This window comes from Dioscorea cayenensis, chromosome 8 (assembly GCF_009730915.1).
Source record: "Dioscorea cayenensis subsp. rotundata cultivar TDr96_F1 chromosome 8, TDr96_F1_v2_PseudoChromosome.rev07_lg8_w22 25.fasta, whole genome shotgun sequence".
Classification (NCBI taxonomy): domain Eukaryota; kingdom Viridiplantae; phylum Streptophyta; class Magnoliopsida; order Dioscoreales; family Dioscoreaceae; genus Dioscorea; species Dioscorea cayenensis.
Genome location: NC_052478.1, coordinates 4,215,081 through 4,228,641, shown reverse-complemented (window position 1 = coordinate 4,228,641; position 13,561 = coordinate 4,215,081). Strand labels below are relative to the sequence as shown.

At 32.6% G+C, this 13,561-nt stretch overlaps 2 protein-coding genes across 2 annotated transcripts in view; one reads left to right on the top strand and one right to left on the bottom strand.

Moving 5' to 3' along the window:
- Nucleotides 1-2,880, bottom strand: part of LOC120267640 (threonine--tRNA ligase, mitochondrial 1-like) — a 22,485-nt gene extending 19,605 nt beyond the window's left edge. Inside the window, exons 1-6 of the mRNA XM_039275311.1 lie at nucleotides 2,523-2,880; nucleotides 1,800-1,911; nucleotides 1,113-1,238; nucleotides 642-701; nucleotides 216-305; nucleotides 28-103 (exon numbers count right to left, since the gene is read on the bottom strand). Of these exons, the coding sequence (XP_039131245.1) occupies nucleotides 28-103; nucleotides 216-305; nucleotides 642-701; nucleotides 1,113-1,238; nucleotides 1,800-1,911; nucleotides 2,523-2,824 (766 nt within the window). The 5' untranslated portion in view covers nucleotides 2,825-2,880. The remainder of the gene's footprint in view (nucleotides 1-27; nucleotides 104-215; nucleotides 306-641; nucleotides 702-1,112; nucleotides 1,239-1,799; nucleotides 1,912-2,522) is intronic.
- Nucleotides 2,881-8,492: 5,612 nt separating this feature from the next.
- On the top strand, nucleotides 8,493-13,549 carry LOC120266884 (sugar carrier protein A). The gene is made up of 4 exons (XM_039274533.1): nucleotides 8,493-8,946; nucleotides 11,776-12,095; nucleotides 12,223-12,849; nucleotides 12,920-13,549. The coding sequence occupies exons 1-4, from the start codon at nucleotides 8,802-8,804 to the stop codon at nucleotides 13,349-13,351; spliced, it is 1,524 nt and encodes a 507-aa protein (XP_039130467.1). The 5' UTR covers nucleotides 8,493-8,801; the 3' UTR covers nucleotides 13,352-13,549.
- Nucleotides 13,550-13,561: the final 12 nt, after the last annotated feature.

Genomic DNA, 13,561 nt, shown 5'->3' with positions numbered 1-13,561 from the left:
AAAACATAACAGAAAAAGAATCACTTGCCTTAAATTTATTATCTGAGAACATTTCAAGTGCCTGGTCCCTTGACACTTCAATGCGCTCAAAAGGCTGTTTTTCCTACATAAAAAGTGGAAAATTATTAAGCTCATACTCATTACTTACTCAAAGTTTCATCACAAAGAAAAAAAAGATATTGGTGATATAAAATAATAGTTTAATAAGGCAATACCGAGGCAGCTTTGGCAGCCTGGGACTGAATTTGTTCAAAGTGCTCCTCGTTCAAGGTCAGATCACTGTAAAATGCATCATAGTAGAAACCCTAGCAGAAATGGCCAATTACACCATATGATCATAGGAACAAATACAAAGCAAGTTAAGTAAAAGGAATTTCTACCCTACCAAACTGTTCTACAAAAATTAGAAATATGAAGTAAGTTGTATTTTTACTATTCTAGATGTTAAAGATTTTTTTTTTTTTGTAATTCCCTTAAAAGAACTTTTGCCAACCTTATCCATTTTGTTATTTTGGATAGATCAATTAATGTTGAGTAGCAAGGAGCACTCAAAGAATAAAGGAGCTTTCCAAAAGGTGCAAAATGAGGAAAAAACAGCAACTCTACAAAATACATTATAAGCAAAACAATTGTATCAATACCTCCCCTCTAGTAGTACAAGGCCCTATGCACAGCTTGCATCCATACTCCATCTCAAGCGACTGCAATTACAAGAAAAACAGCAACACAGCATGATTAAAGAGAAGGAAATCAGAACAGTACATTAAGCGCACCCTAGACTTCATAAAGTTTATGTTAGAGTCAGTTTAATGGTAAAGCAACAGAAGACAAAATTTACAAGAAAAAAAATATAAATGCTACAATCAAATAATCAAATCCCTTTTCTCAGACCATTGTTAATACAAGAGAGATACCCATGCAAAGGAGAGGTTTTGACTTTCAAGTTCAAATTCCAAGTTTCACATTTTGTGGACTTAATATTCTTCTCAAAATACAAACAAAAAAGATAGTTCATTTCTAAAATTAAAATAAAGAACTTTTTAGTATTAAAATCAAAAGACCACACTTGAAAAGTAGATTATCAGTTTACAGCGAAAGCCAATAATAAGAACCTGCCCCAGGATGTGAGCACTGGAATGCCAAAAGGTATCACGCCCTTCATTGCTGTCGAACTTAAACAGTTTCAGGGTGCAGTCTTCTTCAAGTGGTCTTGACATGTCCCAAAGAATTCCATTTACCTATAGAAGAATTGTATGCAAAAGAGTGTTAGTAGCAACATTTAGTCCTTTGTCTTGACTAATGGCACCATGATAGCAATAGAGCAGGTAAATATGAATTTTATGACATATCCCATGCAACAGATCCATTAAAAAATAATAAAAATAAATTCACATATAACTACAAAATAAGGCAAAGAAACAAATAAACACATTACCGATTAAAATTTTGGCATTTGGAATCATAAAAGAATTATTTCAATAGCTTTGCCAATATCACATTAAATGGCTTAGAGCTATTTTCATGTTAAAGTATGCCTCAAATTTTGTTAATGTCTAACGAAATATATCTCACTGGGGCTTGGGCTTAAACATATGATTTTTGAGGCAGGGCAATAATGTTCTCCACTTAAAGGAATTTAAAAATCATAAAAACAAATGTACAACTTGGATATAAAGGATGACTACATACAAACAAACATCATGGTAGAGAGGAGCCCTCAAGTAAAAGGTATGGGCTCATTGCTTGAGTTATCAAAATATATTATTCTTTGTGAAAAATATTGGTGGATAAAAACTTACTTGAGCTATCAAGACACTTGCAGCCAAACCACTAGAGATCTCCTTTGCAATGTCCATAGGTGATGATATCCACTTCTTCCCCTCCTTGACAGTGCCATCTGGCAATGTTACCCTAGAAACCAATCAAAAATGAAATTAATGATGCCATCACTGCCAAAGAATAATAACAGCTCATAAATATATGCCATACTAATAGGAAAAAAAAAAGGAAAAGAAGAGATAGCACTTGTTGCAAATTCCCTTTTATCCTTCATATAATTCAAATCGTTCGTCTTTAGTGTGCCATGTTTTAATCAAATTGGCAAAAAGGGAAGATAAATTTCTCTCAATTTCTATTACACTCAATCCAGAAACCACAAACTTGATTAAGTTCGAGGTGACAATACCAGCATAAAGTTAGTAGTAATCAGCGAGCTTGATACTAAAGCAACAATGCTTCTTGGTACTACGTTATACACGCTCCAATAAAAAACTCGAGCTATTGATGCAAATGGATAGTGCATGTCCACCTTCTCTTTTTCCCATCAGTTCCAACAAATAAATAAATAAATAAATCACACCAAGAATCTCACTTTCTTGAACATTTTGATAAGCAAACAAAAACTTTGCTAGAAAATATCACCTTTTTTCAAGAAATTAACACCAAAAAATGACAAAACAGCAGATAAACCTAAATTTTAGAACTAGTTAGAGAAACAAGAAGTATCAAATTTAAGGGTTTACTTAATAGGATCTCCACCAATGCTCTGGCGCTTGGCGAGCTGCGCAGACTGGATAGATTCAAAGAGACCGATTCGCTTCTGAATGACGGCCTGGAGGTACGCCTCGTCCTTCACGGACTTACTCTTGGCCGCCGCCGCCACCTTGGTCTTCCCCTTGGCCGTCGAAGCATCACTCCCGGCGCCGCCGCTTTCCCCCATCGCCGGAGCTGAAATAAACGAAGAAAAGGAGAGAGATTGAAGGAGAATCGATGAAGGAACGAAGGATCGCCGCTCAGAGACGCTCCTCGAGAAGCGATAGAGCATGAAACTTCGCGCAGTCGGGGAAATGGCAAAATGAGAGGGAGGGTTTACATCGAGGGCTTTTAGATCCCACGCTACCATTTACTGTGTCTGTGTGCGAGTGTTTTTGCACATTTACCCAAAAAATCTCAACTAATTATTTTTATTGAATGTTTTTAGTTACACACCTGAAAAAGAGAGTAATTCGCAAGTGGCCGATTTATGTAAAGTATTCATTTCACATTATTAGGTATAATATCTTGAATTGTTCTTTACTTTTCTCTCTTTTTTTTGTTCTTCTAATCATAAATGCTCTCAACTAGTCCCTCTATTTTTAAAAATGAGTCAATTTAGTCATTCTACATTTAAAAATGACACAACTAGTCTCTATATTTATTTGGGAAATGACTAAAGATAAAAAGACTAAGTAGGCTCATTTTCAAAAATAAAAGGACTAATTTGAAATATTTTTAAGTAAAAGGACTAAAAAATGAGAGAGAAAAGTAGAGGACTAATTTGGATATTATACCTAATTATTATTGTTTTTTTAATTTTAAATTGACAACTTGTAAAAATAATTTTATATCACATGCATACCGTACCTCCCCTCAACTACTAATATTTTGATTTTTTTTTTTACCAGAACTAATTGCAATTATGGGTTTTGTTTTTTAAAAAATAATGTAATTTTTTTATTTAATTACAAAATAGGTTTTTTTTTAATTATTTAGGGAATCAGGTCACGTTTTCCAATTTTTACTTTTGTTTTGTTTGGAAAACGGGATCAATGATCTCTGCTTTCAGTGCAAAATTCTGCTTTCCAATTTTTTTTATTATTTATTATTTTTAAAAAATTTATATAAATTTTTATTTTAACTTTTTAAATGACTTTAATTATATTTTTTTTAATTATTGGTTTTTTTGCACTTTAACCCCTCATTTTTTTGTTATTATTTAAATAGTTTATTTGTGTCTTGATGCGAAATATGTCCCAAATTAGGGATATTTTACCGGAACTGGAAGATATAGTGGAGGATCAACATACCTAGCTACCTTATATAAGTTTCTATGCCTTGTATGTAACAAGACATGAAGAATATTAGTAGATAAATGATATTAATCCAATTATGCTCATGGTATAGAATTTCAAATATATCTCCCCAAACTTAATTGAATATGTTATTTTCCTTAGCCCCCCACATGTGGTTTTTTTTTAATATTGTAATTTTTTATTTAATTACAAAAATAGGCATATTTTAAATTATTTACGAGTTTAAGTAAAACGGAAAGTAGATATATTTTAATGCACGACACAATAGTGTTTATGTCTTTGTTACATGCACGGCACAGAAACTTGTATAAGTTAGCTAAGTATGCTGATCTCCAACAATATCAATCACCTTCTATGAAATCTTGTAAAAATGGTAATCACTTCAAATGAACCCATATTTTGGTGATATATTTCGTATTAAGACACAAATAAATTATTTAAATAATAAAAAAATTAAGGGGTTAAAATTAAAAAAAACTAATAATTAAAAAATATAAAATTAAATACATTTAAAAAGTTAAAATAAAAATTTATATACAAATATTTAAAAAATAATGAATAATAAAAAAATGGAAAACGAGATCAATGATCCTTTGCACTGAAAGCGGGATCATTGATCCCTTTTTCAAAAAAGATAAAAATAAAAATAAAAAATAAAAAAGTTTCTACAAATAGTGTATTACCTCATATGGTCAGGTTCTGCCGGGCTGTGTTTCCCCAACGGCCATCCAGTGGTGGCAGAAAACGAACTGAATTCCGTAAATAATTAAAAAAAAAACTATTTTTGTAATTAAATAAACAAATTGCATTATTAAAAAAACGGCAACTATGTCTTCCCCGCCATAAATAAGGATAATATTTTGTTTTAATTGCTGAGAAGTAAAATATTCTAATTTTTAAATATTTCTAAATTAGCCCTTTTGTTACCTAGCCTGTTAGATTTACCACCTTTCTTTCAAGATCTCATATATGAAAACATAGAGCACACAAGAGCAAGATTATATGCAACCTGATTTCATATCCATATTAGCAGCAGAAACTTTGTGGTGTCGGTTGCACTAGGAATTTTCCCTTCTTGTCCTTTAGAGCCTTTCCCAATGGGTGAGAAAACTTCAGCCTGGGCGGCTGTAAGAAGACTCATTCACATGACTGAAAAGGAGACCTAGCCTTACCTTTATATAGCAGTCAATTAGGTTCCCCCATCACTTGTCTAATGGGTTGTTATGGCCTACACTAATTATATACCCACATTCATATACTAAAAGGTCGTATCCCCCTCTAGAGGAGGATGTTTACTAATCCCAATGGATACCCATGTTTGGGTATCCATTGGGCTGTCTTGATTACCTTTGAGAGGGGATTAGAAATCTCATGGGAATGTAATAGGCATTACCTCCAATGTTGGGGGTAATGGTCATTCCTATATGATGAAAAGTCTATATTACCCCTAATTAAATATTTTCAGATCTCTTCTTTCTCATTTCCTCTCCATCAAGCTAACCCTTTCTCCTCTTCCCATCTAAAGAATCTCACCAGCTGAGAAAGAGCGATGGTTTCCTTGCCGTGATTAGCCTCCTTGCATGCAGCACCGAAATATTCATCATCACCGGAATCTTCGATTTGACACCATTCTATTTGTGTGATCATCATCAACAGATCAGCCATTATTGACCATCATCAACAAAGGAACGCGTGAATCTGTGAGGTCTGAACCTTCTCCGGCTTCAATCGATTTCTCTACAGAGCTGCAAACATCGAGGTATTGTTGTTTGGGTATAAACCTTGTTCCCTTTCAATTTTTCTCATATTTGTTTTTGGTTTCATGCCATTTCATCTTGTGGATTTCTTTAATGCTATTGGAAATGAAGATCATGAAATTAAATGTGTCACTATGGTTGGATTTTAGAAAGACTATCTGTCACTATGGTTGGGATTTTAGCATTCCAATGATGTTTCACATATCATTGTAGATTCACATTAGAATCTTGGCGAACATTATGAAATTAAATGTGTCTAGCTTATTGGATTTCTATGTGGAGATGCTGTCTGGCACCTCAAGAAGATTCCCTTACCTTTGGTTAAGGCAAATGTTTAAAACCCGAATAACCTCCTTTGGATTTATGAAATTCATTGAAAATGCTTATCTTTGTCACTTTGGTGGCATTGTTTTTCTTCCTAAATGTATGGGAAGTTTACATTTTGTTAATTGGATACTAACTATTTTACAATGTAGAGTGTCTGCAGGTAATTGGGGCATCCTTATCTGTGTTTTGTGTGCCAAGTCTAGATTATATATATATATATATATCATGACAGGAAAAGGAAAACCCAATTTTGAGCATGAGAACTTTGATACACTGGTGTGTTTGATTTTTCTCTAGGTCCATTCATGATGCATTTCTGACTTTATAACAAGAGAAAGTGTTAACAAACTAGGTTGATTGAGAATGTTCTTGAAATTTTGATTCTCTAAATGTTCATAGGTTTTACAACAACAACCAAAAGTTAAGTCTGACTAGCTCTCTTCATGTTTATCACCTAAGCCTATCATTGCTTGTACATCATATACAATCTTTGGTTAAATAGTATATTACTTCATGTCTAACTCTGTAGATCTCAATGGTTGGTGGATATGAGCCCATCTTAATTAAGATAAATAAAGAGATCAGTTGTCTTTAATATTATATATGATAATAGTACATATGAATGAGGGAAAAGCAAAGTGACAGTAAAAAACAAGATTGATAATATATTGTAATTTTACTTGGATGGGAATTTTGTTTTGTTTGATTGTATTTTGTGTTTTTTAATGAGTGCGTGAAACAAATTTAGTACAATGAAATTGACAATATTTCATATGAATTTTTTAAAATTAAATGAATTATGATAACATGTAGATAATTTTTTTTACTTATTTTAAATAATAAATATAATAATTTTATTGAACGATAATTACATATTTTAATATATAATTATAATGACTATAGTTAATTACATAATTTAATACATAATTAACATAATTATAATATATAATTATAATGACTTTAGTTAATTACATAATTTAATACATAATTATAATGATTATAGTTAATTTAAATATTAAAAATAAACCCATTTGTAAATTATAAACATTATTTTTATACTAAGGGTATAATGGTAATATTCTCATTCATTTTCTTCTAAACTTTTTACATTCCTAATAAATTTCTCCTCCAACCAAACAAAGTTTTCATTCTCATCCCCTACCTAAAGTTTTCATTCTCATTCCCATTCCACCATCCAAACGACTACTTTAGAGTGTTGGTCCATCAACAAATAATAGGCTCCCCCGTATGTCTCAATATCAGATTGATTATCTTAATTCAATTGAAAGGAGATAAATGCTCAACAATTAATGTAAGCCCACAATTAGAAAACATTCCAACATAGCCTTCACTTAAAGTGTAGGGTTATCATGAAAAAACTAGAGATGACAGGGGATGGATATAATTTGTCATCTTATTACTCGTTTTTATTAATTTTTTATTATACGCATAAAAATAGATTCAAATTAGAATTATTGCACTATCCACTCAATCAACGATACTTACGGATATTAAATATAATTGAACCAATACCGTGATAATCACGGACCTTTAGATTTAATATTTAACTAGCTTTTATTTATTTTTAAAATAGTAAATTCATGATGAGAAAGTTTCTTAAAACTAAAGATAGTTTGGTGTATTTCATAGAGTTTTTTTTTTATAGAATATTTATTTTTTTAATTTATGCATAATAAAAACACAAGTGTTATAAAATTTGTATTTGCATGTTTCACCTCACGTGTGTTGTTTTTAATAAATGACTTGATCATATTTATTAAAAAATAATAATAAAAATAATAATAAAAAAAAATTCTTGCTGTGGCCAAAGGCCAATGCAACTTATTGGATCAAATAGATATGAATAACGTCACAAAATGCCTTCACGTCTTCCTCTTATCCTGTTGCCACTTGCTAATATTAAACTACTTCCAATTTTGACAACACAAAAAATAGTAGGTGTAGATACATAACATATACAATTACAAACATATATATATATATATATATATATATATATATATATATATATATAATATCTCATCATACTTTTCAAATATTTTATTATAAATGCAACTTGACTTACTTGCAAATCATTTAATTGACTCTCCAGTTGGGATGATTTGACTATAATTAATCACATTTATTTATATAAATCCATTAATATTTAAAAAAAACAAGACAAAAATATATGATTAAAAATATATTTTTCCCAGTCCTTTTTACATACCCCAATTAAATTTCTTTTTGGTATTTTTTATTCATTTACTTAAAAAATTTATAAAACATTAAATGTTATTTTTTAAAGTTATATTCTATTAAATGATATTTTAAATTAAAATAAATTTTAAAAATTAATATAATTTTTTTATAAATTTTAAATAATCAATTAATTTTATCTTATCTTTTAATTCGAGTAAATTAGTTAAAATAGATAAATTAAAAATAACAGAGTAGTATATATATATATATATATATTTTCATAAAACCCCTTGACAAAAAATTAAAATATTGTAAAGGCCTCAAATGCAAAAAGTACAAGGCCCCCATCATACAAATTGTGCCCCAAAGTCTTGCATTCAAGCTCCACCGAACAAGACTCTTTGAGAGACGACGGAGAAGAAGAGATAAGCACAGAACACCAACGCCATGGAATGCTTGAAATCCATCTCCACTTGCTCTTCAATTTCTAGGGTTCATCGCTGGCCACGAGAGCTCCAAATCCCAAATTGGTGTTTATAATAAGAGGAGCAAAAGACGGGTCAACTCAACTCCTCCTCCTCCTCCTCCTTGATTTCTTTATTTCTCGCTCTTCTTCTATTTATTGGACTTTGTTTTGAGGGTTTGAGAAAGGGGATCTGAGATCATGGCTGGAGGTGGGATTGGTCCGGTTGGGGTGGCGAAGGAGAGGGCGCAACAGTACAAGGGCCGTGTGACGCTGTTCGTCGTCATGGCTTGCGTCACGGCGGCCATCGGTGGCTCGATCTTTGGCTATGATATCGGCATATCAGGTATGAATCGTATAATCAATTGGCCATTTTCACAAACACTTTGCTCGCATTCCTCTACTCATTTCGTCATTTGGATGCAAATTGACGAACAAAAAAAAAAAAAGGAGATATTTTTTGCGGAATTTCTTATATTGATCACTAAATTGATGGATTTTATTTTATTTTATTATTATTTTATTATTTTTTGACAAAAGTGAATTGAGGATAAAATGAATAATTATATTTTTGTGGATTTTGGGTTTGTTTTGCACGCATCTTAAAATTGGGATTTGTAGAGATTCTATTTTTTATTATTTTTTACTGATAAGTCATAAGTTCTTGGTTGGCAAATTTTATTTTATTTTTTAATATTTATTTCTACCTTTATAGTCTTATAAAAACTTCAATTGTAAAAATATATTTATTTTATAAAAAAATGATAAATGTATTTATTTTAGAATTTAAAAAATTCTATATTTAAACCATTAATTTTATTATTTCACGATGAGGTGACTTGTATTTAATGTTTTTAAGAAAACGTCCCTCAGTGTTTCTGGTTCAAATTTAAGACCGTTCACACTGATTATTCCAAATCAAAAATATAATATTCCCGTATATTTTCGTTTAGATTTTATTTTATAACTAAAGTGATATGATAAAGATTGGATTGACAATGAAATCCTTTAATGATTTGAAAAAAAGGACCAAATAATGAAAGTATATATGGCCATGGTCTGAATATTCAAGTTGGTGAATGATGGTACTCATGGATATTTTGTTACCATAAAATCCATTATTTGTATGTGGCTTCATGTTATCCAAGACCAGTAGAGCTACCAAGAGCCTCAGTTAAACTCTTGGACTAATAAAATTCAAGCATGATGAAATAGAGATGTTGAAACTTCAAAATCTTGCTTCTTTTTCTTTTTGGAACTTTTTTATTTGTTTAGATGAAAGTGGCATTTACAAGTCCTTGTAATGTGAAATTAGAGATGACAACGGGTAGGGTATGGGTAGGGTATGCCAAAACCCTTACTTGTACCCGTAACCCCTACCCCATACCCGTACCTTTCAGGGTAAAAAAAATCATACCTTACAATACGTTGTTCAAATTATCGAATTAAATTTAAATAATAATAAAAATAAATTAATTATATATTATATTACAATCTTTAAACACATGCCCATAAATTCAAAATTACAAGTTGATATATATTTGTTTATCTTAAATTATATAATCACATAAAAAAATGAGCGTCTATTTGGGACTCGATGAGTAACTCTACCTTTTGTTTTGTTCATGTTTAACCATCTTGGTTTTTGTTTAAATTTTTTTCATATATCTACTATTTATATTTTATATAGCTTTCAAATTTTTATAAATATCTAAGTAATATTTTGAATATACAAAACATTATAAGTAATTTCATAAGTTATATCCAATTGATTTTTTTATTAAGTATCTTATTTTTTTCGGGGATGTTCTTATAATTTTTTTATATTTGTTTATTTTTTTAATTTAATTATGATTCTTAATATATATCTAAAAATTCAATTTTTGATAATATAATCAAATATAAATATAGAAATTAAATAAAAATTTAAACTAATATATTAAGAGAAAATTTGAAGTATTATTTTTCAAATTAATCACTATGAAAAATAGATATTGAATAAATTGTGAGTAAATGTTTAGTTTTTATAAAAAAATTATATATATGAGGAGGGTAAAGGAGTGCAGAGTGCAGGGTATGGGTTTTCCCCTGCACTCTTTAACTGAGTAAAGGTAAGGGAGTGCGGGTAGGGGTAGGGGCATACCTCTGACCCGTCCTGCACTTTCAAAAACTAACTGGGTATCAGCATGCAGGTCTCGGTCAAAGAGGGTATTACTCTCTTTGACCGGGTACGGGTACGGGTATATCCGTCGGGTAGGGTACAAATTGCCATCTCTATGTGAAATGCAAGTTTGGTAGGTCTGAGAATTAAATTAGTTTAATTTAAGAGAAGAGTTTTGGTTATGTAATGTTAGGGTCCTGACCTAAAAATACCAAGATTGTTGCATATATATCTATATATATATTGATAAGTAGGCAAACATTGGTCATGGGGGCCCACATATCCTCAAAATGCATGTGGCCCACAGTGGGGACAAACAATGGTGGGAGCACTTTGCCTTATTGGAATTTACTTGTAAAAGTGATCAAAATTCTATAGGTAAATAATTAGAAAAAAATATTTAGAAATAAATCAAGAAAACAAATATAGTATGCAATACATAAAGGTTGTTGATTGCTAGTGGGCGTAGAGGAAGTGTTCAAGCAATTGGTTTCTGTTTATCCTTTTTGCTTCACATCTTTTTCCTTGCAGTCCTGCTGTGTATGTATTGTAAGAAAATTTTATGCAAAGAAAATTATGGGCAATGATGGTTTAATTTTACGTGTCTATCTTTATTGTTTGTAACTTTGTAGCCAATCAAACACAAGAAAAGTGCCTTCCTTTTTATATGTTTTCTTGAAGGACCTGTAAAGCTCTTCTGATTTCATTATAGAGTCCAAATTAGTGCTTGGACTGAATGCACACCTTTGTTGAAATTCTCCACAGTGGCATTAATTCTGTATATTCCGAAGATTAAACAAATGTGTGCATGTGTTTTTCCTTTGATGAAAAACTTTTTAAATTCCGGACAAGGATTCTAAAAGAGATGCATGGAATTGACAAACATGTTCTTGAGTATTTCCACAGGGACAGAATGTGTGCTTGTTGTAATGCAATTAGCCATGGTATCAAAGTTTTCACATGAGCTATTATTATCTATGATCTCATATACCAACAATTGCAAACATTTGACAGGAGGAGTGACATCCATGGATCCTTTTCTAGAGAAATTCTTCCCAGTTGTATACAGGAAGAAGAATCTCGGGTCTAAAAACAACTACTGCAAGTATGACAACCAAGGCCTCTCTGCGTTCACGTCCTCCCTATACCTTGCCGGCCTTGTGGCATCCCTCTTTGCCTCCCCAGTCACCAGAAAATACGGCCGCCGTGTCAGCATCATCTGTGGTGGCATAAGCTTCCTTGTAGGAGCCACCCTCAATGCTGCGGCACAGAACTTGGCAATGCTGCTTCTAGGCCGCATAATGCTCGGTGTCGGCATTGGCTTTGGAAACCAGGTGACTCTTTTACTATAATTTCGAGTCATAATGCACAAGTGTTTGCTGTTGTTCTTAAAGTATCATGGACTGATACATTGTGAAATATGCATGAACACTTCACTGACTGCATTATGATTCTGTGAAGGCTGTGCCACTGTATTTATCAGAAATGGCTCCTGCACATCTCCGAGGAGCTCTCAACATGATGTTTCAGCTTGCAACTACTCTGGGTATATTCACAGCGAACATGATAAACTATGGTACTGAAAAAATCAACCCATGGGGATGGAGGCTGTCTCTCGGCCTCGCTGCTGTTCCCGCATTTTTAATGACTGTCGGAGGCTTCTTTCTCCCTGAGACACCGAATAGCCTTATTGAAAGAGGGTTGGAGGAGAAAGGAAGGCGAGTTTTGGAGAAAATCAGAGGTACTCATGATGTCGATGCAGAGTTTCAGGACATGGTAGAGGCAAGTGAACTAGCAAACTCCATCAAACACCCTTTCAGGAACATCATGGAGAGAAGGAACAGGCCACAGTTGGTAATGGCCATCTTCATGCCTACATTCCAGATCCTCACAGGCATCAATTCCATACTGTTCTATGCTCCAGTGCTTTTTCAAAGCATGGGATTCGGCAACAATGCTTCATTATACTCATCGGTTATGACTGGAGCTGTGCTTGCCTCGTCCACTTTAGTTTCTATTGCAACTGTCGATCGCTGGGGCCGCAGAGTTCTGCTGATCGGCGGGGGAATTCAGATGATCATTTGTCAGGTAAATAAATGCGGCAAACAACTTTCTAATAGTCTCACATCACTTAATTTGATACATTTTAACTTTGTAGGTAATAGTGGCCATCATTCTAGGCGTGAAGTTCGGCAACGACAAACAACTCTCGAAAGAGTTTTCTATCATCGTCGTAGTAATCATCTGTCTCTTTGTAGCGGCATTTGGATGGTCATGGGGGCCATTGGGGTGGACAGTACCGAGTGAGATATTTCCTCTAGAAACCCGGTCTGCAGGGCAAAGTATTACAGTATCTGTGAACCTATTCTTCACCTTTGCTATTGCGCAGTCCTTCTTATCACTTCTCTGCTCATTTAAGTTTGGCATTTTTCTTTTCTTCGCCGGATGGATCACCATCATGACAGTGTTTGTTATCGTCTTCCTCCCGGAGACAAAAGGCGTGCCGATAGAGGAGATGATACTTCTGTGGAGGAAGCATTGGTTTTGGAAGAAGGTGATGCCTCCTTTACAAGTTGATAATGAAAAGTAGAGGAACTGGAGTTCGAATGGCTGATGTGAGGCAGCTTTGAAAGAGCAATAATAAGTCTCATGAGTTGTATTTATGTGTATTTTATATAAAATTAGTCAACACCCTAGTTGGATTAACACGGTTATTGAGTAATAATTAAAAAACAAACTCTAATGTTTATTACTTAATTTGCAGCAAAATGAGAACATACGTTTTGCCTTAAAGGAAGCT